General features: G+C 38.0%; 1 protein-coding gene across 1 annotated transcript in view; it reads left to right on the forward strand.

The window, feature by feature from the left end:
* LOC126354678 (corepressor interacting with RBPJ 1) overlaps window positions 1-23,807 on the forward strand; it is a 59,469-nt gene that overhangs the window by 26,445 nt on the left and 9,217 nt on the right. Inside the window, exons 4-5 of the mRNA XM_050004480.1 lie at window positions 2,343-2,443; window positions 23,259-23,404. Of these exons, the coding sequence (XP_049860437.1) occupies window positions 2,343-2,443; window positions 23,259-23,404 (247 nt within the window). The remainder of the gene's footprint in view (window positions 1-2,342; window positions 2,444-23,258; window positions 23,405-23,807) is intronic.

Consider the following 23,807-nt stretch of genomic DNA (forward strand, 5'->3'; position numbering starts at 1 on the left):
CTTGCCATTTTGCTTGTAAGAGTGTATACATTCACACACATAACCACATAGACAGTCAAATGTACATGACGGACTGATTATTGAATGTCAGTTATTGAAAGCAGTAACCTGGGTAGATGGAGGTAGGGAGGGAAGGACACAGATGGTAAGGAGAGGGTAACAGAATAATGTGAGGCAGGTCTTTCACCAGTTGACTAAGCAGTGCACAAGGCAAACGGAGTTCAGAGGGCAGCGTATAGAAGGGTTAGAAAGAGAGGGAAGGGAGGAAAGGAGATGATGATGATGAAGAAGAAGAGAGAGACAAGGAGAGTAAGGGAGAGGGGTGGAAAAAAGGGAGGAGGGGGACAAGAATGTGTGTGTGTGTGTGGGGGGGGGGGGTGGGGGGGGGGGAGAGAGAGAGAGAGAGAGAGAGAGAGAGAGAGAGAGAGAGAGAGAGAGAGAGAGAGAGACTCACATAAGGAAGGGGGGAACAGTGGTGAATGAAGGCAGGACATGATGGGGATGGGGAAGGAATGGTGTGGATAGAAGAAAAGAAGAGAGAAATAAAAAGGTAACATGAGGCAATGGGAAACAAGTTAACAGAGGTTTAGACCAAGGAGAATGCGCAAGTTAACAGAGGTTTAGACCAAGGAGAATGCGAGATCTCAAGATACGCTTGTTTAAGTCATTAGAGTTGTGCACTGCAAGTTTGGCAACTGTATGGTAAAATTTACAGTTTGCCACAGTTTTGGAAATGACATTCACACTAGTGAACAATTGGGTAATTGGATACTTTTGTGTCCACATGCGATGCTGTACAGTAATTGCAGCATAGCTAATATATAATACCGCTGCTTTCAAACATGGCCATTATTTTTATTGGGTGGAAGATGCCTGTCTGTCTACTGCAGTAGGAGGTTGTGGGTGGATGTGTGGGATGGGTATTGCACCTGAGTCAACCACACGCAACTGACTCATAGGAGTGCAGGATTGTGAGCAGGATTGGAATAGGAATGGACAAGAATATTCTGTAGGTTGGGTGGGTGGTGGAACACTACTTTGGGTGATGGGGAGTAGGATTTTGGGTTGGATATCCCTCACGTGGGCTTGACAGGAGGTAATCAAAACACTGGTGGAGGTTGTGGTTGAGCTTTTAAAGATGATGGTGATACTCAGTGATTTAGAGGCGTGCTGCTTGATGCCTAATTAACAGGGTTACTTGTGTCAGAGGAGGAGATGACATGGGACATGTGATTATGGATGAGTTGTACAAGCTATTGTCTCTCAATAAAAGCTCTGGTAAGACTATTGGTATATTTTGTCAATTTTCCACTGCAGTTATGTTGTCCATGGGTGGTGAGACTGTATGGGAGGGACTTTTTAATATGAACTGGTGACAACTGTCAGAATGAAAATAGTGTTGGTGGTTGTTGCACTTGATATGAATAATGTATTATGGAACCCTCTGAGAGGTGGAGATCAGCATCTAGGACGGTGGCTCTTAAGTTGAGAAGGACAAGGAGGGTGTTGGTGTATAAGGACATTACATCAACAGTGCATAACAAGCAGACTGTTAATTTGACAGGAACTGTGGAAAAACAGTGAAGGAAGTGAGGAGTGTCTTAAGTGTAGGATCGGGTGTCTTGAATGCAGGATGTAGGCCATGGGACATTTTCTTTTTTTTCCATTGCCCTCCTTCATTTTTCTCCACGCCCTCCTTCATTTTTCTCCACCCCTTCTCCCTTGCTCTCCCTCCCCCTCCTTGTCTCCATCTTCATCACCATCTTCTTCCCCTCCCCTCCCCTCCCCTCTACCTCTCTCTGTCCCTTATAAGCCCTACCCTCGGAATTCTGTTTGTTTTCTTGTGCAGCTGCTGAGTCACCTGGCTACCCCTCCTTGTATTGTACGTACATTTGTGTGTGTGTGTGTGTGTGTGTGTGTGTGTGTGTGTGTGTGTGTGTGTGTGTGTGTGTGCGTGCGTGCGTGCGTGCGTGCGTGCATGTGTGTGTGTGCGCGTGTGTGTATTATTACTAAAAAAGAAGAAAAGAAAAAGAGAGAGAGAGAGAGAGAGAGAGAGAGTAAAAGGTGGGAAGCTAGTGTTAACTGTCTTTTGTTGTGTATTTTTATGTGCCACATGCCAGTCCTCTATATGTGAGCAGTTGCCTTTCACTTATTTTACATACCATTACACAGTCTTTGTCTTTAAATATTTGACAAGCATGTATGTTTTATAAGTCATTCAATCTCCCATTCAAGATTTCATATTATTGAAATAATGATGTTAGTTTAGAACTGGCTGTTTGTTTTTTCTTAAAAACTTTTGCTAATAAAAGTTGTGTTACCATTGATGTTCTTTCTTCTAGCTACTGTAAAGGTGATTCAGAAATTCGGGACCAACCATTTGGTATACAAGTGCGTAATGTTCGCTGCATTAAATGTCACAAGTGGGGACACATTAACACAGGTACTTCAGTTTTTATTTTTTTTATGTGTCTATATAATATCATACTAAACCATTCAGTGTGGTGTTAATTATCCAAAACTGAGAACTGCTGTATTTTATTCATGTTAAATTGTGTAATGTGTAATTGTAACTTTTTGTGTTGTTTGTCTTTTCCTACTGTTCATCATAGATGAGTTATGTTTACATCAGCTGACACTGAATGCACCACCAGTTTCAAAAATATCATTCTTAAAGAGATCACAAGATACATCAATTGTAATAATTATGCTGGCTATAATAGTCTTCCTAGCAGAATGTTAAAATTTTACATGGACTTGATAAAATTACCATTGATCTATTTTTCTAAATGGTCATTGGTTCTGGGCCTGGTTGCTAATTGACTTACTTATGTAGTATATACTATATATAGTATAAAGGACCTGGAAGAGCAGCTGAATGGAATGCACTGTGTTTTGAAAGGAGGATATAAGATGAACATCAACAAAAGCAAAACAAGGATAATGGAATGTAGTCGAATTAAATCAGATGATGCTGAGGGTATTAAGTTAGGAAATGAGATGCTTAAAGTAGTAAATGAGTTTAGGCATTTGGGGAGCAAAATAACTGAAGATGGTCGAAGTAGAGAGGATGTAAAATGTAGACTGGCAATGGCAAGGAAAGCGCTTCTGAAGAAGAGAAATTTGTTAACATCGAGTATAGATTTGAGTGTCAGGAAGTCTTTTCTTAAAGTATTTGTATGTAGTGTAGCCATGTATGGAAGTGAAATGTGGACGATAAGTAGTTTAGACAAAAAGAGAATAGAAGCTTTGAAAATGTGCTACTACAGACAAATGCTGAAGATTAGATGGGTAGATCACGTAACTAATGAGGGGGTATTGAATAGAATTGGGAGAAGAGAAATTTGTGGGCCAACTTGACCAGAAGAAGGGATCGGTTGGTAGGACATATTCTGAGGCATCAAGGGATCACCAATTTAGTATTGGAGTGCAGCGCAGAGGGTAAAAATCATATAGAGGGACCATGAGATGAATACACTAAAGAGATTCAGAAGGATGTGGGTTGTAGTCGGTACTGGGAGATGAAGCAGCTTGCACAGGATAGAGTAGTGTGGAGAGCTGCATCAAACCAGTCTCTAGACTGAAGACAACAGCCACACTATAAAACTAGAGATAAGCAAATCGTTTGAATTACTGACCCATTTCACTCTTTCCTGTCTGTTCAAATGTTTTTGAGAAAGTAGCCTAAGATAAGACACTGATTCACATATCTGTGTAGACCTTATTATCTCTCTCTCCATTTGGTTATTGTAAGGGGTCCTCTACAGAGGCAAAAATACAAGAATTCATGTACGAAGTCTTACAACAGATAAACAAGAAAAATTATCCTGGTGGCATATTCTGCAATCTTGCCAAAGCCTCAGAGCATGTGGGTCACAAAATTTGGCTTGACAAACTAAAATATGATGCCATTAGTTGGAATTCCTCTTGTATGGAAACAGTCTTAGTATGTATTTATTTATTTATTTACTCATTCATCTTACAGTGTTATAGCATTTGTTACCTTAATACAATTAATCATACAAAAGAAAATAACTCAAAAAATATATAAACACAATACGTATATATGGGTTTGGAGGATAGAACAGGTGGTTGGCCAAGCCCTTGAACAAATCATTCCGGCATTTGCCTAAACCACAGGAAACCAAAAGCATGGTTGCTGGGCAGAGTCAACTCCATCCTGCCAAATGTAAAGCCAGCGTCTTAACAACTGCACTACCTCTTTTAGGTCGTCACTATTGTACAACATTCTGTCATATAAACACAGTTTTATTCTTCATTGCTGCACATGTCAAGGGCTCCACTGAAGACCCTGGATCCCAGAATGTGCTGCTACACCCCATGCACTAACTCCAGTCTGTTTGGAAAACTGATTCTTCATGTTATGCCCACAGTCCATATGATTAACTGAGCAGCATCCCCTTATGATGGGTGAGTGTGGAAATCGGAATAATGACAAAACATTCCTATCATGTGTTGTAGAACTTGTCACACAATATTTTTGCAAAAGCATTATGGTATTGTGATGTGACAATGTATAATTATCCCCTTTCATTAGGGACAGTTACTATCAGTCTACTAAGTAATCATTGATTGTGTGGTATATTTTAGTTGCCTTTCTAAACAGATGTAGGTTGGTAATCTTTTTCACCTCCTTCGGCAGTTTGTTATAGAATTTTATTGAGAATGCTGTTTTGAGTTTTTTGTTTGTTATTCCTTGCCAAGTATAAGTCCAAACTTTTTCTTGTTCCATGGTTATGTATAGAACTATAAGTGAAGTATTTAGTAATGTTGTGACAAAGCAAGCTGGGATAATTTTAATTCCCCTCTTGTTTTTCCATCTCTCCTTAAAATTCACTATTTCAGTTTTAACTAATTAACATTAACGTATGTGAATATAATCTGCATTTTTATAAAAGAGACAAGTTTTAAAGAGAAGTTTAAAAGAATATAACACCAGACCTAATTTTGTGCTTAGATTTACATATGTAATTAATTTTCTAATTTATTTTTACTATTCCTAGTTAGTATATTTTTCTATAGGTCAAAATCAGTAATTGTTTCATAACTTAAATTCTATTGTTGATGTATAAACAAACATAAAGTCTGTATTAATTATAAACATTTGGAAGACAAAATACTAGCAGTCTTAAAGTATGTATTTGGCTCTATTCGAAAACATGTTAGCAAAACCAGCCCTTCATTAATTCCAAAGTAAATAACAGTGTTGTCAAAAGTATTGTTTGCATAACTATATTTGTTAATTTCATGACTTAAACAAATAATTTGGCTTAGCCCTTGTAGTAGAAGAAACTGTTAAAAAGACAGAATTTTTCGATGTATTCATTTAATCGAACGAGTTAAGTTTTAATTGTGATTTCTTTAAATTAAACTCCAATCATTGTGCAGTTTCAGCATCTATTATTGTGATGATATATAAGGACCCGATTTTTGGTCACGAGACAGTCAGTCCACAGCCGAGTTCCAGACGAGTAACCTGTGCTGGTTAGAACAACAACAATGCTTCAGATTAACTGTGGAATAAGTGGAAACAATTAGGCCATGTGTAAAAACAGTGACAGTGTCTGCTCCATACATACCTGATTATTCTTCAAGAACTGTGAACTTTGTGGTTAGGTTTTACTGCCCGTAGATGTAAACTATTGTAGCAGTATGTGGAGGTTCGGCTGCAACTATTAACGAAGCTTAAGGAAAGTTTAAACAATGGTGCACTAGCCATGCACATATAAATGTGTGTATGAGGGGTTGTGAAAAAGTGTAATTAAAGCACTGTGAAACTCAACTGTGCATCTATCGCCTACATTATTTACAGTAGTCAGTGTTCAAATTACAAACCCGAAGCCAATGTAGCAACTCAGTACGTCGACACTAAGGACAACAATGTAACAAAATAAATAAAGCAGGTGGAACCGCTACAATGTGTTCCTTCATGCACAACACATTGGTATATTTACTCGCCTGGTCCAGTAAGCATACCAAATTTCTTAAACAGTTATTGCTACTGAGCCCAACTAGTACCGTATTTACTCGAATCTAAGCCGCACTTCTTTTCCGGTTTTTGTGATCCAAAAAACCGCCTGCAGCTTAGAATCGAGTGCAAAGTAAGCGGAAGTTCTGAAGAATGTTGGTAGGTGCCGCCACAAATAACTTCTGCTGTCGAATATATGTAGCGCTACACAGGCATCCTTTGCAGGCACAAAGATAAATACTGGCGCCAAAACCTCTGAGTCAGTAAATAAATTTTCAAAAAAGGTGGAAGGCGAGCTTTTTTTCTCCGTACCGAGTTTTGACCACTGCATTTTCATACATTATCCACCAAAATAAATACAAATTCTGTATTGTTCACCTTCAAATGTAGCAGCATTTCAGTGTACTACGAAAATCCGACTGGCAAGACTGTTTGGTATGTTTCTCAATATGGCCAACACTACGTTCTGAATTCTTCCCTACCTGTGAGAAGAAATGGTTGCTAATAGGAACATTCATGAATTGTGAATCACATGCAGTATTCTCTTCACCGTAAGAATAATATGAATATAAACATTTTACCATGTATTCTTTCGTGTTTGCTGCTATCTCATTTAAATCCTGTCTGCCTAATAAACTACGAAACTTGAGTGAGACTACAGCAACGCAACGCAAAAGAATACACAGGTCATGTCATGTTTATATTCGTATTATTCTTATGCCTAATACTGATACAGTCAGAAATGAAGCATGGCAATTGACTAGATTTTTAAATCTAAGATGACTCTAATTTCTGTGCAGAATGTAATGTACTAAAGAGGTGTCTGCAAAGATTTTCAAACAGAGAAAATTTTTTGCTAAACTCTCGTTCAGAACATCTTCTATCATACGCAGTCTATTATTTGGTTCCTGGTAATCATTATCAAAGAAAGCAGCAGTGTAAGTAACAACAAATAGCAGTCTCTTGCCATTGTCTCGCTAGTGAGACAATTCCTCTCTCTTCTTCTTTTTTTTTGAAGCGGCAGTAGCGTGCACAAAACCAAGCCATGCCAAAAAGCAAGCCATGCCACGAGCAGCGACAGACCGTAAACACTCATTATCAGAATGCGACAAACAATGCAAGACACAGTACAGTACTACATTTTCAGCTTAGAGTGACGTAAACACCTATAACAAAAAAAAGGCACTTATCAGATCAAAGAAATATAAGCAATCAATTCAAACCAGACGAAGTACGTGAAAAAAGAAAAAGAAAGGGTACCAGTTTAAATATGGACGGAGCACCTGACACAAAGTAATGGCTACCTGGTAAAGCTAAACTGCTAATTTTACGATTCGAACCAAACTACTGTAACTGTATTGTCATTTATTCGACCTAATTGTGTCTCATATTACAATGGACCAACTTTGTTTCGATTTGGAGGTATGGCCTAAAACTTTTCTTTCCCCTTGAACTTTGAGTCTCAAATTTCAGGTGCGGCTTAGATTCAGGAAATTTTTTTTCATTGATTTTGAGTCTCATTTTTTAGGTGCGGCTTAGCGAGTGCTGCTAAGATTCGAGTAAATACGATAATTCTAGTTGTTATCTTACAACCCTTTTCTGCAGTTTAGAAATAGTATCCATGTTTTGTATCTCATACCCAAGGCTGTGTTAATACTCAATGCTGACATGAGATGCACCAGCCCAGTCTGTTCCTAACGTGCTTCACTGGCTCTGCAATGTGCGAAAGAGTGCTATCTTTCATAAATATGATCTTACCCACACATCTACACTGTTCAGGGGTAGAAGTGATGTTGATACCCAAAAGACTCTCATTGTTTACCGGTGATGGACAGGTAACATGACTTCCAGGATCCATCTTTTCCAAAAAATATGGCCCTATGATAGATGATGCCATCAACCCTTACCACACTGTTATTGTCGCAGCAGTATCAGATGAAGTCAGAATGGATTTTCTGTTGCCCTTATTCTGCAATTCTGTGCATTGTTATGTCCTTGCAGATGGAAATGGACTTCATCTGTCCACAGAAGGATCCAGGACCATTGATTGTCCACTTCCTTGTGAACAAGAAATACTAATGCAAATGTTTGCATTACTGGCAGGTCATCATGAAGCAACTTCTGAACACTGGTAATTTGTATGGACTGCAATATGGGATGATACAGGATGTTTCGTAGAATTTTGTGCACCATGTTCACAGGCTTGGCCAAAGTCGGCATGTCCACTACATGTTTGCTTGCCTCTGCTTGACCCTTCCAGCAGTGCTGTGCCCACATCTACTGATGTCATATCAGTTGCTTTCCTCCCTTTATAACACTGTAAATCAAAAGAACCTGCCTTTTTGAATTTACTAATAGTTTTCTCCTGATCCTTGGCAAACATCGGGCGAACACCTTTTTTCATATCCATTAGTATCCAGAACTTCTGCAGAACTATTAGCACACAGTCAGTGTTTTTGTAAAAGGACTTTACCAACAACACACAATTCTCCATTGAAACAGTCTTTGAAATCCCCCTAAATTTTCCTTTGAATGACCTAAAATTCCAAATAGGCACCTGTGTTTGATGGGAACATTGCAACTACTAATAAAAAACATTCGGGTAGGAAGAAATGATTATTTTATTTACATAGTTGTATTTTATACAATGCAACTTATAATCTAAATAATGATAAACGGACACTGGCGAATTTTTTAGACTAATTGTTAAGCATTGTGATGATGATAATTTATATAGAAATAGACATTTTTGTGTAAGGATGTTTCATTCATTATTTGAAAAACTTAGTAATGCTGTTTTTTTAACATACTTCGATGTTAGTAAATCTTAAAGTTAAGACAATGGTGATAGTGGGGAAAAAAATAAAGCACAGTATGAATTCTTCTAATTTAACATGAAACAAGTATCATGTTGCGTTTTACTATTGCCTGCGCGTTTGTGATCATACTTATTGAAATTGAATATTCCGAGCATACGAGTGGATAGAACAAATTTGACACACAAACCACAGTCTCTTTGCAATGTAAATCTTACCATCATGATACTTTGAAGTACTTCAAGAGACAGATTATTGTGTAATTTATTTTTAATTACACTGTACGTCAAAAAAGCACGTTTGACACTTGCATTTGATATTGGTAGTGTGAGTAGTACCATAGAAACTTTGGCTACATTTCCAAAATGCTTTTCTCCAGCAGAATCACAATCTTGAAATACCTCAGTAAAAAATTCAACAGAGATGGTTACATTCGACCATGACTTATTTTGCAACTGATTCCATTCCAATTCTGTTTCATTTTTGTCACCATATAAGTGAGTTCTGTAGATTTGAGTGAAAATGACAGACAACCTTGGTTTTATTTGAGACCATGCAACTTGTGGATGAAGATAGACAATCATCTTCAGAGTAGACAAATTATCTGAATTGTATTTGAATTTCTCGCTCCAAAGTGCAGAGAAATTTCTTGCACCATTCTTTGACATCTGGTAAGTCTTTTTCATCTATATTTTGTGCAATGGAATGAAACTCATGGCCAAAATACTTTGCGGATGTATGCATTAGATGGGTCTCGAAATCAAAATCTGCTAGTTCACTGTCACTCACTTTCTGTAGGCTCGATGACATAACAAGTGTTTGCAGTAAACTTTTGAAGATAAAAAATAATTCTTTGAGCAACTAAGTAGGTTCCACGTGGTCACTTTGGAAAAGAAATTCGTGTTATATTTTTCAGTACAGATTTTAAGAAGACCAGGAAAGCTTTGAATGGTAATCTTGTCATAATATTGTTAAGCCGTTCAGCCATAAAGCATTTACCTTCTGATTTAGCAATTGAAAATAGCAGTTGTAGATCTTCCCACTGATCTAATATTGTGTTAATTGTCTCAGATCATGCAAGCCAACATGTTCCACTAAAGCCTTGAATCTTTTTATTTTTCCAGTACCATTCATAGTTTCGTACAGTATCTTATACTTTTCTGATAATTTAGGGCTTTAGGAAAACTAACTAAACTTTTCCCGTACCAAGAATTCCAGTTGACGCAGTAATGTTTTTGATGCCTTTCCAGCACACAGATGGAAGTGAATGACTAATGCACCTCACGACAATTATGTCACTTATTTCATTCTTAAACAGAGCGGTGACTGAACTGTGTTTCCCACCCATGACACTCGCAACATCGACAACAATCCCAACCATATTTTCAATTCTCAAATCATCTTCTAATTGAGCTTTAGTGGCACCGTGCAACCTTTTTTGCATCAATATCAGTTACAATTATTCTTATCAAGCAGTAAAAAGTTGTGATCAGTGCCTATTTCTTTGCACGGAAGAAGCACAGCATAACACACAACTTTTTGTGTCGAAAGATCAGTGCTCTCATCAGTTATGATCGAATATGGACCATCATCAATTGCTTCTACCAAATCCTGAAGCATGCACGGACCAAGCACATTTGTAATTAGCATCAAACTTTTAGTACAATGGAGTTTTAGATCCGAAATCGCAGATGCCAAAGGGTGTAGCCATGGTAGTATCACGATCATGTAGTCCACTGTCTGTAATGAACTGTGCTCTGTGATGAATACAACAATTTTCAGTTCAGCAATCTTGGTTGTTTCTGACAAAACTGGTTTGAACAATGAAGTCAAAGTTTTGCGTGACTTTGCAGATATGTTAAATGCTACAGCCTTCTTACATTTTTCAGTCTATGTGTGACTCATGAGATCCTTTTTGTATACTTTTAACATAATTCAACGGTACTTGCAAGTCCTATCCAACCTGTAATATAAATAATACAATATTTAAAAAAAGATGACGTAACTTAACAAACGAAAGCATTGGTATGTTGATAGAGACACTAGCAAAAACACACACACACACACACACACACACACACACACACACACACACACAAAATTCAAGCCTTCGCAACCCACGGTTGCTTCATCAGGAAAGAGGGAAGGAGAGGGAAAGATGGAAGGATGTGGATTATAAGGGAGAGGGTAAGGAGTCATTCCAACTCTGGGAACGGAAAGACTTACCTTGGGGGAAAAAGGGAAAGGTATACACTCGCGCGCGAGCGCACACACATATCCATCCTCATATATACAGACACAAGCAGATGGTCATGATTCTGTGCCCACAAAAGACCATGAACATTTTTAAACCCACAGTATTAAAATAGTGTTCCTGACGAATAATCTAATTGAGTATAACTTCAAGCATGATGTTGGTACAAAGATAAAAAAGTTTGAAAGATCTGTAGTTATGAAATTCAATACACATTCTTGATGCAGAGTATATTGGACAAACAGGAAGAAGAATCAATCAGGCACAAGTAAGTGAAAGTTGCGGTCAGATTAAGTACTTATGACAAACCAGTTGTTGTGAATCGTGTATACAAGACAGGCCATCCCATTAAGACGACAACTCACAAAACTTGCTCATAGAAAAGAAAGAAAGGAAACTTGACTTGTTAGAAGAACTGGAGACTCCCATTTGCAAAGAGAAACATGGCAATATTCTGAAGGCACAAATGAAAGGCAACGAAATGATATGAAACTTCCTGGCAGATTAAAACTGTGTGCCAGACCAAGACTCGAGCTCGGGGCCTTTGCCTTTCGGCGGGCAAGTGCTCTAAAGGTCCCAAGTTTGAGTCTCTGTCCAGCACACAGTTTTAATCTGCCAGGAAGTTTCACATCAGTGCACACTCCACTGCAGAGTGAAAATCTCATTCTGGAAACATCTCCTAGGCTGTGACTAAGCCATGTCTCCGCTATATCCTTTCTTTCAGGAGTGCTAGTTCTGCAAAGTTCACAGGAGAGCCTCTGTAAAGCTTGGAAGGTAGGAGATGAGGTACTAGCAGAAGTAAAGCTGTGAGGATGGGGCGTGAGTCGTGCTTGGGTAGCTCAGATGATAGAGCACTTGCCCGCGAAAGTCAAAGGTCCCGAGTTCGAGCCTTAGTCCGGCATACAGTTTTAATCTGCCAGGGAGTTTCATATCAGCGCACACTCTGCTGCAGAGTGAAAATCTCATTCTGTAACGAAATGATATTTCTTAATGGCTTTGTAGAACTATTTTTAGGGCCAAATCATGATTATAAATTTTTGATACCTCTTTGACGAAATAGCTAGAGGCTGATGATCATCAGCTTAGAGGCTGATGATCATCAGCTTAGAGGCTGATGATCATCAGCTTAGAGGCTGATGATCATCAGCTTAGAGGCTGATGATCATCAGCTTAGAGGCTGATGATCATCAGCTTAGAGGCTGATGATCATCAGCTTAGAGGCTGATGATCATCAGCTTAGAGGCTGATTATCATCAGCTTAGAGGCTGATTATCATCAGCTTAGGAAATGAGGAAAAGTAGGTGGCCAATTGAAGAGCATTATGGTTTAGCTAATAAGCTGCAGTTACACAGTAATGCTGTGGGCTTGTCAGTTCACATTAACCTCCAGATCCGTACAGAAGTGTCAACTTGACACTTTTGGAGCTCACAGTAGAACAGAGTGGCCTGGTGTAATGTACAGTGTGAGATGGGGCAACCACTGATAGATGTCGAAGATTTTAATCTAAGAAAAGAGCCCAAAGCCTAATTTATCTTCCGTACACTGCAGTTATTATTGTCAATCGATATTGTAGCATTTTATCTTTAGAAGCTATTTTTTACAACTAAATGATGTTAAGCATTGTCCCTCAAAACACATTATTGAGCTGTGTGTAGGACAGAACATGGTTGAATGCTATCAATGATTGCTGCACTCCTGAATTGTTTTTGTTGCTGACAGTAGGAATCATTTCAGTGGAACTGTGATCAACAAAATCACAATACCAGATAAAAATATAATTTTCATATAGACTTTGCCTCGTTGCGTGGGGTTCATGGTGGAGCTATGTGCTTTTGGTGCAAAGATATTCATTAAGATCTCACATATCATAAAGCAAGCAATTGAGAAGCCCACCCCACTCAAAAGAAAATCAAAAACTTACCCCTCTAATTACTTGCCAGCTAATGTGACTATCTAAATCAATAGTTCCATATGTAGGGTAATTACCCCTAAAGAAGTGAAATGAAATAATCTAGGGGTTAAAAATAGAGAGAGTACAGTTATTGTTCACTCACAAAACCCATGTAGTTTTAAAAAATTTACCTCACTACTTCATTAGACTGATAATAGACAGGTAGCTAATTCTAAAATTGTCAACGAAGGGCATAAATGTACAAAGTGATGTGGCAGAGACCACAGCAATTGTATTAATGACATTATATGAAACTCATGTGTAGTTGGCAATGATAGCTATCTACAATGGCTACTTGTTTCGGGAGGGCACATTCGTTATAGTATCCAATGAGTTATTGGGTCACTCATTGTGCTTCGTTCAGAAGTCAGTCATTTGTTCACCAACCAAGTCGGTGGAATACATGAAGTTAATGCATTGTTGATGCATCTGATTTCAATGCTTTGTCAATACATTTCAGATTATTAGAAGAAACATGGAAGAAAATGAGTGAAATTTTGCTATTAAAGTGCCAACAGTTGTGTAAGAAATTGCTAATTTACAACACTTCCTTTCATTTATTATTGCACATAAATAGCAGAATTGATAAGGTGTCAGTGGATGTGGAAGATTTTTTTATTTGTAGTGGTGCCACTGACAAGGGGACCACTTGAAGTTCCCTTCACCAACTTGATTCATATTGACAGTGTGTGTAGGATATGGATAGGACTTAAACATATATAAGTAGAAAGACACAACTCACAACCATTTTTGAGAAAATTGGGTTTGAAAACTTTAGGCATGTTGCATTTTAGCAACCATACAAAATATATACACAACTCCATAGCTGAGCAAATAAGCACTTAGTTTCATAAGTGCGAGGTCTGGATTGAATCTTGCTGCTGGTATTACTTTCTTGCACTTAGTTTTATAAGCATGAGGTTTCTGTATCGACTCTCACTGCCAGTACTATATATTTTTATGAGTTATGTGCACCAGTACTTAATACTGTGCTTCAATGGGCATGGAATGCCTCAAATTTGTGGGGTGACCAGCGACCGTTTATAAATGTAAATCAAGTTTCTTTTGCAAATAGGAATATTGAAAAAACCATGCACATGCAAAAATTTGTTGTACCTTACATGTGATGTATGTTGCAATAAATATAGTTTTCCATGTCTCTACAGTCAATATCATCCTGATTCATGCAATGCTGAATAGGTTACACATTATAATCTTCACAAATGTAGATGTAGTAATGTAAATAAAATGACTACATTGATTTGATTGAAAGTCCTCGTGTATCCCTTTTTTTTTTTATTTTCGATCTCCGTGAAAAAAAAATATTTTTCTCCTTTTTTTCATGTTAAATATTATAAAAAAGTAAATGAATGATTAAATATTGATACTTTTCATTGTCTTAATACATTTTTGTTACATGGGATTGAAAAATAAACTGCCAGTATCGAGATTTGATCCAGAGACCTCACGCATATGAAACTAAGTGCTTACTTGCTCGGCTGCGGATTCCATGAACACTGGTGGTCCTACAAAGCTTACAGCATAAGCATGCCTATAATTTTCGAACTCAATTTTCCCAAAACTGCTTGATAGTTGCCTGTTCCTGTTTACGTATGTTAAAGTCCCAGTCGTGCCCTACACACTCTGTCAGTATGAATCAAATCGGTGAGGGTAAGTTTGTACTGTCTTCTTGTGAGCAGTGATAATAAAAATATCACAGGGAAAGTTTGTGTCTTCTTGTGAGCAGTAATAACAAAAAGATCACTATAAATGAAATTCACAGTTATAATCTAAAAATTACTTCATAGTAGACAGAACTGCCTTTCACTTATGGTTCAAGCTGGCTTTTTAACTACAGAACAAAAGTTGTGTGTGACAGGCGCGCACATGTCTATGATTTCAAATATGGCCATAATTGTAGTTGCAAGCTTGAGAAGTTGAGGAGATAAAGAGAGAGGAAAATACATAAAGAAATCTGCGCGAACTATTTTGTTACAGTATGATCACTAACGTATAAAGAGAGAAAATTGACTATCATCTTGATGCAGTGAGTGACTTTACTTGCAATCATGACATCTAATCATGCTTCGAAAGATAGCACACAGTTTACACTACGTACTACTGTCTGCTCTCACCTTTATCACGATGCTTGAGCTCCCCAAGCCACCTCCTGGGCAGAGCTGATCTAGACGTGTAGCCTGTGACAGCATCCCTCGTGTAAAGCATATCAAACACTGACTCATTATTCAGATTCAGTGCCCATTTCTTTGTCATGTAATCTGTGAGGTAGACTTTTTAGCCCTGTAACACAAAGAATAATGTCTCACCTAGGTTTGGTTGAAGGAAAGGAGGTAACTGAATGTTGAATCTTCTTCTGTGCTGTTTAAAAGGTTTCTTTGTGTAAAGGAACTAAATCACTACTGCTGAAGTAGTTTTTCGGAAAGTGTTTGACTTCTGCATAAAAAATTAAATCTATAGATTAGGGATTCACATGGCCAAAGGCCGTGCTGCAGCACTAACACCGGTTTCCGTCAGATCACCGAAGTTAAGTGCTGCCGGTCTGGGCTGGCACTTGGATGGGTGACCATCAGGTCTGCCGAGCACTGTTGACAAGTGGGGTGCACTCAGCCCTTGTGAGGCAAACTGAGGAGCTACTTGATTGAGAAGTAGTGGCTCCGGTCTCTTTAACTGACATATGGCCAGGAGAGTGGTGTGCTGACCACATGCCCCTCCATGTCCGCATCCAGTGACGCCTGTGGGCTGAGGATGACACGGTGGCCGGTCAGTACTGTTGGGCCTTCCTGGCCTGTTCGAGCAGAGTTTACTTAGGGTGTGTGTGTTTTTTTTAGGGGTTTGTGTAATTTTTTCCACCATGCATTGTCTTATTCTTAACACTGGTGTTACTGACTGACAGTGGCTTTTTCCTCTTTTTTTAAAGGACGTGATACTCACCACTGTAGGACACAAAAGTAGTAAAGGGAAAGGTGGTGGTTATCTATATACCCAACTTAGGAAAAGTGGTTACAAAAATTATCATAGTAGTAACATTCCTCTTGCAACAAATCACCAAAAAGACTAAAACCTATTTTGTACCACTACTAATTTGTTCCTCGATTAGCAGTCCTGGAGCCATTTGAATACGTGTATTTTCAATTCCTCCAAGATGTCCAAATTGTTTCCCTGACATACTGTGTGCAGGATTGTCATGCTGCTTTCTAATTCTGCCAGCATATGGCTTTTATCTTTTAAATGGGAACCTAATGTGCTAATGTGCTACTTTGCTCGCATACCCATGTTCTTTAAATCCCTTTTTAAACTCTCACCCTGTTTGTCCCACATAAAAACATTCACATGATGCGCACTTTATTTTATGTACTCCTGTCTTACAAAACTTTAACATGCAGTAAACAGTTTGGCATATTGATAGTCCCAATAGTAAACCACAAGATGGGACAAATGTCATAAGATTTTATGTTTGATGAATAGTCAAAAAGTGCAATTGCAAATCTGAACAGATCCTTTTGTAATCATCGACAAGTCATGCCTTTCCTAGACAAAATATTTTTTCTGCAATTTTATAATGTACTTTGTTGTACTCCTTTGTACCAATACAAGGTGTGTTTTAATGTGCCTAGGCGCAAACACTCAACGTGTCCTTTTAGTTGTTGTTGGTTACGGTTTTAATTTTTAGTAAGCATATTGTCATTTGCACAGCCACAATTCCTTAAAGTGGTGCCCCCTTACACTGTGTGGTTTACCTAGCAAGTGCAAGCACACTGAAGCAGAAGTTTTTTGTAGTCCTTCTCATGATGAACATTCCCTTTTTCCAAGTTTAAATTATATGCCACATCTTTCGGTTCGTGAATGAATGAGTAAGGAACAAGATGCCAAGTAATTTTTGCTATGAAATGGTATTTTTTGGTTCTGACTCTTAGTTTGATTTTGCACTTTATTTTTAACATTTGATGTTAAAAAATGTATAACTTAGTGTTATATTGTTTTCATCAGGAAATCTGATGACGGGCAGAGCCTAAAACATGTCATTTGGAATAAACACACCTAAAAACAACCAGTACTTGTTTGTTTGCAACTATTCAGCTTTTCTAAAATCCAGTCATCTATATTAATAATAATGGTCGCTTACATCTACTGGCAGGTTCAGGCTGACATCCATTTAAATTGAACACGTATGAGTGCCCTACTTCCTCTGATGTTACAACAGGAGGAATGCATGTGGCGTGGCATGCTCAGTGTGGATGCATTTAAACATATTCTGTATCTATTACACATAAGACTGGTAAATATATCTTCTCTGGTGAGAAAGAAAAACAGGTCTTTTATGATTCAAAAAAACATTTTTGATATGTTAGCTACATTTTGTAAACAGAAATGTAAACCTAAAATACACCAACCGAAAAGCGGAAGCATTACTCATATACATTGATGGATTCAAGTGTTGCTCAAAGAAGGAAACAGACATGGGCATGATCTTGTTGACACCTTTAAAAGTGGAAGACACAGTAGGATTCAGAAATTCCATGAGGATGACTATAAGTATTTTGTGTTTTCTTCTGACTGAAGATTGCTTTATGAGCTTGTTGCATTTGTTCTAGGGGCACAAAATATGTCAACAAAAAGTCATCAGAGTTTGGTTACTCTTGTTTGCTTCATTGATTTTGCACTGACACCACTTGGTAACCCATTGCCACACATCATTCTGTTTTTATGTGAGATAATTATTGTCCTTGGGGGTGTCACAACTTCCATTTTTCTCTACAATGATCTATAAGTTGCTTGGTTTCTTCTCGGTTTCACTCCATACTTAATGAGAACACACTGCGGCAACAACAGTACAGTCAGTCAAGAGGTCACTTCATGAACAAATAGAAATCTGTTTATGAAAAATGTGGTGTTGTGACTTAGTACACTATATTCTGTGTAGCAGTGTAGTTGAGATTCACTTGTCACTGACTTACGTCCACAGTGTTCCGTAACATTAAGTCTGAAAATCTCATTCTGGATAGGATTTAAAATGCCTACTAATTGTCCTGCAAGCACCAGATTCAAGATGCATTGTCACGAACTGAAGACATAAGTCATGAACTCATGTGAGCTACAGTTTGGATGCAGCTGTGCTACAAGGATTTGCAGCTTTGCATCCCAGTGCATACTTGGCTTAAGACTGCTGCAGCTGCACAATTATTATCTCTGTATATCTTTCTTGGATGTAAATGTGATGCTCACACCCTGCCCAGGCCTTCTCTTTCCTTTGCCAGGTAATACAAACCACAATGTTGACATCTATATCAGACTTAAGATGAACAAAGTGTAGCAATACTATGTTGATGGTTTTGAGGTTACATCCAGTTGCTGATTTTGAGATGACATCAGTTTGCAGTTAAAATAAGGGGCATGAGCAGCACGCAAAATTGTGTATAGTTGAGGCTACTGAAGATGGTGCTAAATAAATTGAAATGAAATGTGTAGGGCAAAATAAAAATCACTTTAGTTCAGTTGCAAATAGATGCAACCCCAAACTCATAAATTTAGTAAACATCTATTGGATTATGTACTTCATTAATAATGTTATATTTTCATGACACTTTTATCAGAAATACATTATGGTGCACTTCTTGTGGTTAAATACTCATACTTCTCGACAATTTTTCCTTCTCCCAGGAACCATGCCATACAGAGTAGCTTTTCTCCAGTGGGGTTTTACTGTGATAATTGGTAAAGCTAATGAAAATCATTAGTGTGTTCTGTGCAGTAAAATGCTAACAGCAGAGAGTATGAAATGTAGCAAATTAAAAGAATGTTTGAAAGAAGTCATGTGGAGATTAAGTTCACGCATGGATTCATCAGGCTACTTTTTTCAGTTAACAGAAGCCATCTAGAACTTCATATGGAATCTCTCTTCAAATTGTTGAAACCAAGAAACCTCATATGGTAGGAGAGGATGTCATGAAGCCTTAAGAGAGTAATGTGTTGAAAAGTTAAGCTAGTCATCTCTTTCTTACAATAGAATCAGAAGTTGTATTGAGAACACGAGTTTGAGTACAGTATCAACATACATGCTTGAAGTTCAAGATGTTATCAGAACTAATAGTGATGTTTGACACTAGCAAAGAAAATGTGCATTCACATATGTCAGCACTTACCTTAATAAATTCTGTCTCTAATTGTTTTATTGAACTGTGGAAATGACAAGTAAATGTCAGATTTTTAAGACTGTTTTCCATGAGTGAATGAATATTTTTAGACTGTGAAGTTCAATGCAAAGGAGAAATTTTTGTACAATGTCAAGGCAACACTCTGAAAATAAATTTCTCTAAACAAGAACTAGCAAATTTTGGAGAAAAACTGGTGCTGAGTACCCACTATTGTCAGAAAAAGTGGTAAGATTGCCGATTCCCTTCCCCAAAACTTATAGTTTGAAAGTGGATTTGTGACTATGGCAGCAATGAAAACAAAAACAAGGAACTGATCGAATTTGGAATTGGATTTGCAATGAGCATTTCCAGAGTCCAAACTGAATGTAAGAGAGATTGTTACATATAAGCAGTACGAAACATCTCACTGACTTTCATTATTTCTTGGTTTAATCTAAAACCATAAAAAATTTTGCATTTTCTTTATTGAATGTCAGTGAAACATTGTGTGTTCTGTAATAATTTAAAAACAGGAATGCTCAATCTTTTCGGATCTAAACTTTTGTTAGATAGTAGACTCGGGGATATTGGTTTGCGTAATTGTCGCAGAAAGGTCGGGAACCAGTGATCTAGAGTCAAGGATTGAAAAATTTTGTTCTTATGTGACTGAGAGCAGTTCATTGTAAAGCTGCTTGACAAATACATTGTTGACCAAAATTAAAGCAACAAATGGAAATTTTGCAAGGTTGCATTTATTTTGCCACAAAACAGTATCAATAGGTAATAGTAAAGTAGAAACAATGTAAAAAATAAAGAACATAAATAACTGCAAATGTATAAAAGTAGATAAAAATGTTCTTTATTTTTTTTTAGCTTGATGGAAAAGCACACACATTTCAGCAACTGGTTAATGTGCTCAATATGGGTTGTGATCACCTCTGGCAGCAATCATGCCTGACAATGTCAGGGCGTACCGTGAATGACATGATCAATCTCATGTGGAGGCAATAATGCCCTTCCTTCTTGCAGAGCTGCTTGTAAGTTTTGTAGAGTGGTTGGTGGATGCTGACATGATGCAACCCGTCTCCCTAGCGCATCCCAGACTTGCTCTACGGTATTGTATAAATTGGAAGAGCGAGCAGGCCATGCGATGCGTGCAATATCGTCTGTTTCCTAGAAAACTTCAAACACATGAGCTGTATGAGGTTGAGCATTATCATCCACCAGTACAAAGTTTGGGTCCACAGCACCTCGTAACAACCACAAGTGAGGCCCCAAGATCTCATCAAGATACCTGGTAGCAGTTAAACCCTGCCAATTCACTTGCAAAATTTCATGAAGAGGTGTTCGAGTGATCAACAAATCCCTGCCCACACAATTAGGGTTCTTCCTCAATACTGGTCTCTTTCTGCAATTTTTGGGTCCTGAAATTGTATTTCACATTCCCTTCAGATGCAAAGCCATCGATAATCACTCTTCATAACAAGTCTGGACTCATCTATCAAAAGAACATCGGCCCACTGTTCAACCGTCCGAGTGGCATGTCGAATACTCTATTGTAGACATTCCCTTCTGTGAAGTTAGTAGAGGTACACATACATCAGGTCTCTGACAATAAAGACCACTCTGCTGAAGCCTTCTGTACATCTTTGGCCTTAATACAGCACCTCTAGTGGATGCTGCGAGGTCAGGTGCCAGTTGCCGTGCAGTACTAACATGGTATCATTATGTTCTTACAGCCAAATAACAGTCCTCTCTTTCTGATGTCACACATGGTTGGCCCAGCCCTGGTCTTCTGGATACAGTTTTGTTCTCTATAAACTATCGCCACATCCAAGAAACAGCAGAATGATTCACATTCGGCCATGGGGCGAAATCAGTTTGCGACTGTCCTGCTTCCATTTTTCCTGTGGCCCAAAGGCTCATATTACATTGTCAAATATCTTAGATCAGTGATGAAGGCACTTCAGTACACCATTAAATATTTTATGAAAAAATAATTGATAATCTTATTGTACAATGCATTACCAGCCTAACCTCTAACAAGTTATAATTTTACAGCTTATTTTTCATCTTGATTTTTTTTCTAGTTGTTAATCATTATTGGAGTTAAATGTTGAGACATAAGTAAGCAGTCTGCAGGTTTTGCTGCTATCCTCTACTGTCATTTCCTGTGGCAGTCGAGCTCCAGCATGCTCCATTGAGTTGATTTTATGTGATATTGGCAGCACTTGTGGATTGGGCTCTTTGCCAAATTGGTCCTCAGTGGTGTTAATTATTGTAAAACTTCCTGCTACTTGTACTGGCCTCTTCTGCAAGTGATAGTGTTTTTGTTTCTGCCATGCAGAAGTTTTCCACTTAATGGATTCCACTTGGGACTCACTGTCAAGAATAAGCAGTGAAGCTGCATGTAAAGATGGGAATGAAATAACCCCTTTGATGATGTGTCATCTTATCAGTCACAAGTATTAAAAATCATCTCTCATATTAGTGCCAGGCTTGCATGGCAGTTAATCCAGCTAACTGCTGGTGTTGGATTTTTGGTAGTACTTGTTCATCTCCACATGTTGTTTGGAAGATCAGGATGCTAAGAATTTGCCCAAGTCAAATTTTTCTCTGGCAGAGCTCATCCAATTTCTGTACATCGTAGAGCAGCTTGTTGCTATAGATGATGTAAAGTGATGGCTGAAATTCATTCAGGGCGATTGGCTGGAGGTATATATTCAGGTTTTCAACTGAATTGACAATTCCATTTTGTGCATAATATTTCAGGAACTGACCTGCTCATCTTCTTTCACTTCTCTAAGTAGTGGTCTTGTATGCATTCTGTGCCTGGGCTCCAACTACTTGATGAGACGTGGTGCATTATAGACTGTTCAAATGTTTTAGGGTACTTCCCGCAGATTGTGTGGTAGGAATGGGATATTGGTAGTGGTGGGGGCTCAATTGCGAATGAGTACTCTGTGATAGGTGAGATCCAGTTCAACAGCTGCAGCCTGCTCACAAACACATACCTTTCATAACAGCTAGTGAGCCTGCGAACAGCTTTATTAACTGATTATGTCAGTGTGACAAGCAATTTGACAAGAAATAGCCACATAGACGAAAGATCAACCAAAGCAAAACAAGTCCAGCTACAAGATACGAGAAAGAAATGTCATAAAACAAAAAAAGAGGGAAAATATTGTGTAGGACACAATGTTGATTCTTACAATTCTAGAAATGTAAAATAAAGAATATGTATCACATACAAATCATGTGTCAGCCCCCTGACAATCTGTTTGTCTCATGACAACCTGTTCATCAATATAAAGTTTCCTTCACATGACTCCATGTCGTTCTTGAAGTCGTAAAGCTTTAGGAAACAGTTACCCCCTTCCCCCATTTATTCTCTTTATTGTGCAATTGGAACAGCTTGTGGTTCCTGCGATCCGCTTAAGTACATTTGTAATGAGATTTTTACTTCCTTGTGGCTCTTCTGAAATACATTTAATGGAATAGATGGTATGTAAGATGGTGTGTGACATTACAGATGGAGTTTTTGGAAGTGGCACCCAGCACATTCATAGAACTTTAGTTGCCGGATGTCACACATGATGGATGTGTGGTGGAAATGTGCACAGATGTCAAGAATTCTGTGATTATTATAGGCACTTCATAGTAAATTGTGACTTTAGAAAGACTAAATCACAGTAGCTCTCCTGATTGCTCATCATTATTTCAGCATCTGTTTTAGTATTAGTTTCCATCTACCAGTAAGGAGGAATGAAAATGTAAAACATTTTGAGACCTGTGATTCTACACTACTTCATATTGGTTATGACTTCAAGTTGCTGTGTTATGACATAATTTGCTCCTGTATGACGTGTAATAAATTATTTTACAGTGAAGTTTACTTTTTAAATTCACTGCCTTGGTACTCAATTTCAATGGGTTTTACTAAATGTAACATTAAATATGTAAGTGAATCTCTGTTTGGATTAAAGTAGATGCATGGTAAATAAATATGTATCGTTTAATTTGCCTGTTGGGAACAGTGTTTCCTGTCACCCATTAGTGTGATGTTTATCATCTTACCAGTTCTCTTTTATTTCAGATAAGGAATGTCCTATGTATAATCAGTCATCAAGTGCTGAAAACACAGCTTCTTCTCTTGATACACATTTGTTGCTACAGCAGATGAGGGAGGATGGACTTGCAATGAAAAAGAGTGCACTTTCTCTCCAGCAGCAGACGTCGCAGGTTTGTTTCATTAGAAGATAAATCATTAACAGAGCCTGTTTAAATTTGTCCTTGAAAGTTGGAATCTCATGTTGAATACAAAGGTTTCCATAAAATGTGTAGACATTCCCAGGGGATTGAGGGATGAGGCAGTTTAAATATAGCTCTAAACTGATACAGACATAAGATGATGAATCCTGATTACCTCCAGCAGTTACTTGTTACACAATAGGTCATCATCAATGTCCAGTCACTTTTGATGAACGTGAAATGTTCTTTTGCAAAGTGAAATGTTCTTTGGTAAAGATTTCTCAATGTAGCTCTTGTGATTGTCACATATTCCTTTTCACTTTTTTTCCTGACATTGTGCCCATGCGGTTAGTTACCTATGTTGCACAACCTGGTTTGGAATTCCAATAGATAA

The sequence above is a fragment of the Schistocerca gregaria genome, chromosome 3 (genome assembly GCF_023897955.1).
Source record: "Schistocerca gregaria isolate iqSchGreg1 chromosome 3, iqSchGreg1.2, whole genome shotgun sequence".
Taxonomy (NCBI): domain Eukaryota; kingdom Metazoa; phylum Arthropoda; class Insecta; order Orthoptera; family Acrididae; genus Schistocerca; species Schistocerca gregaria.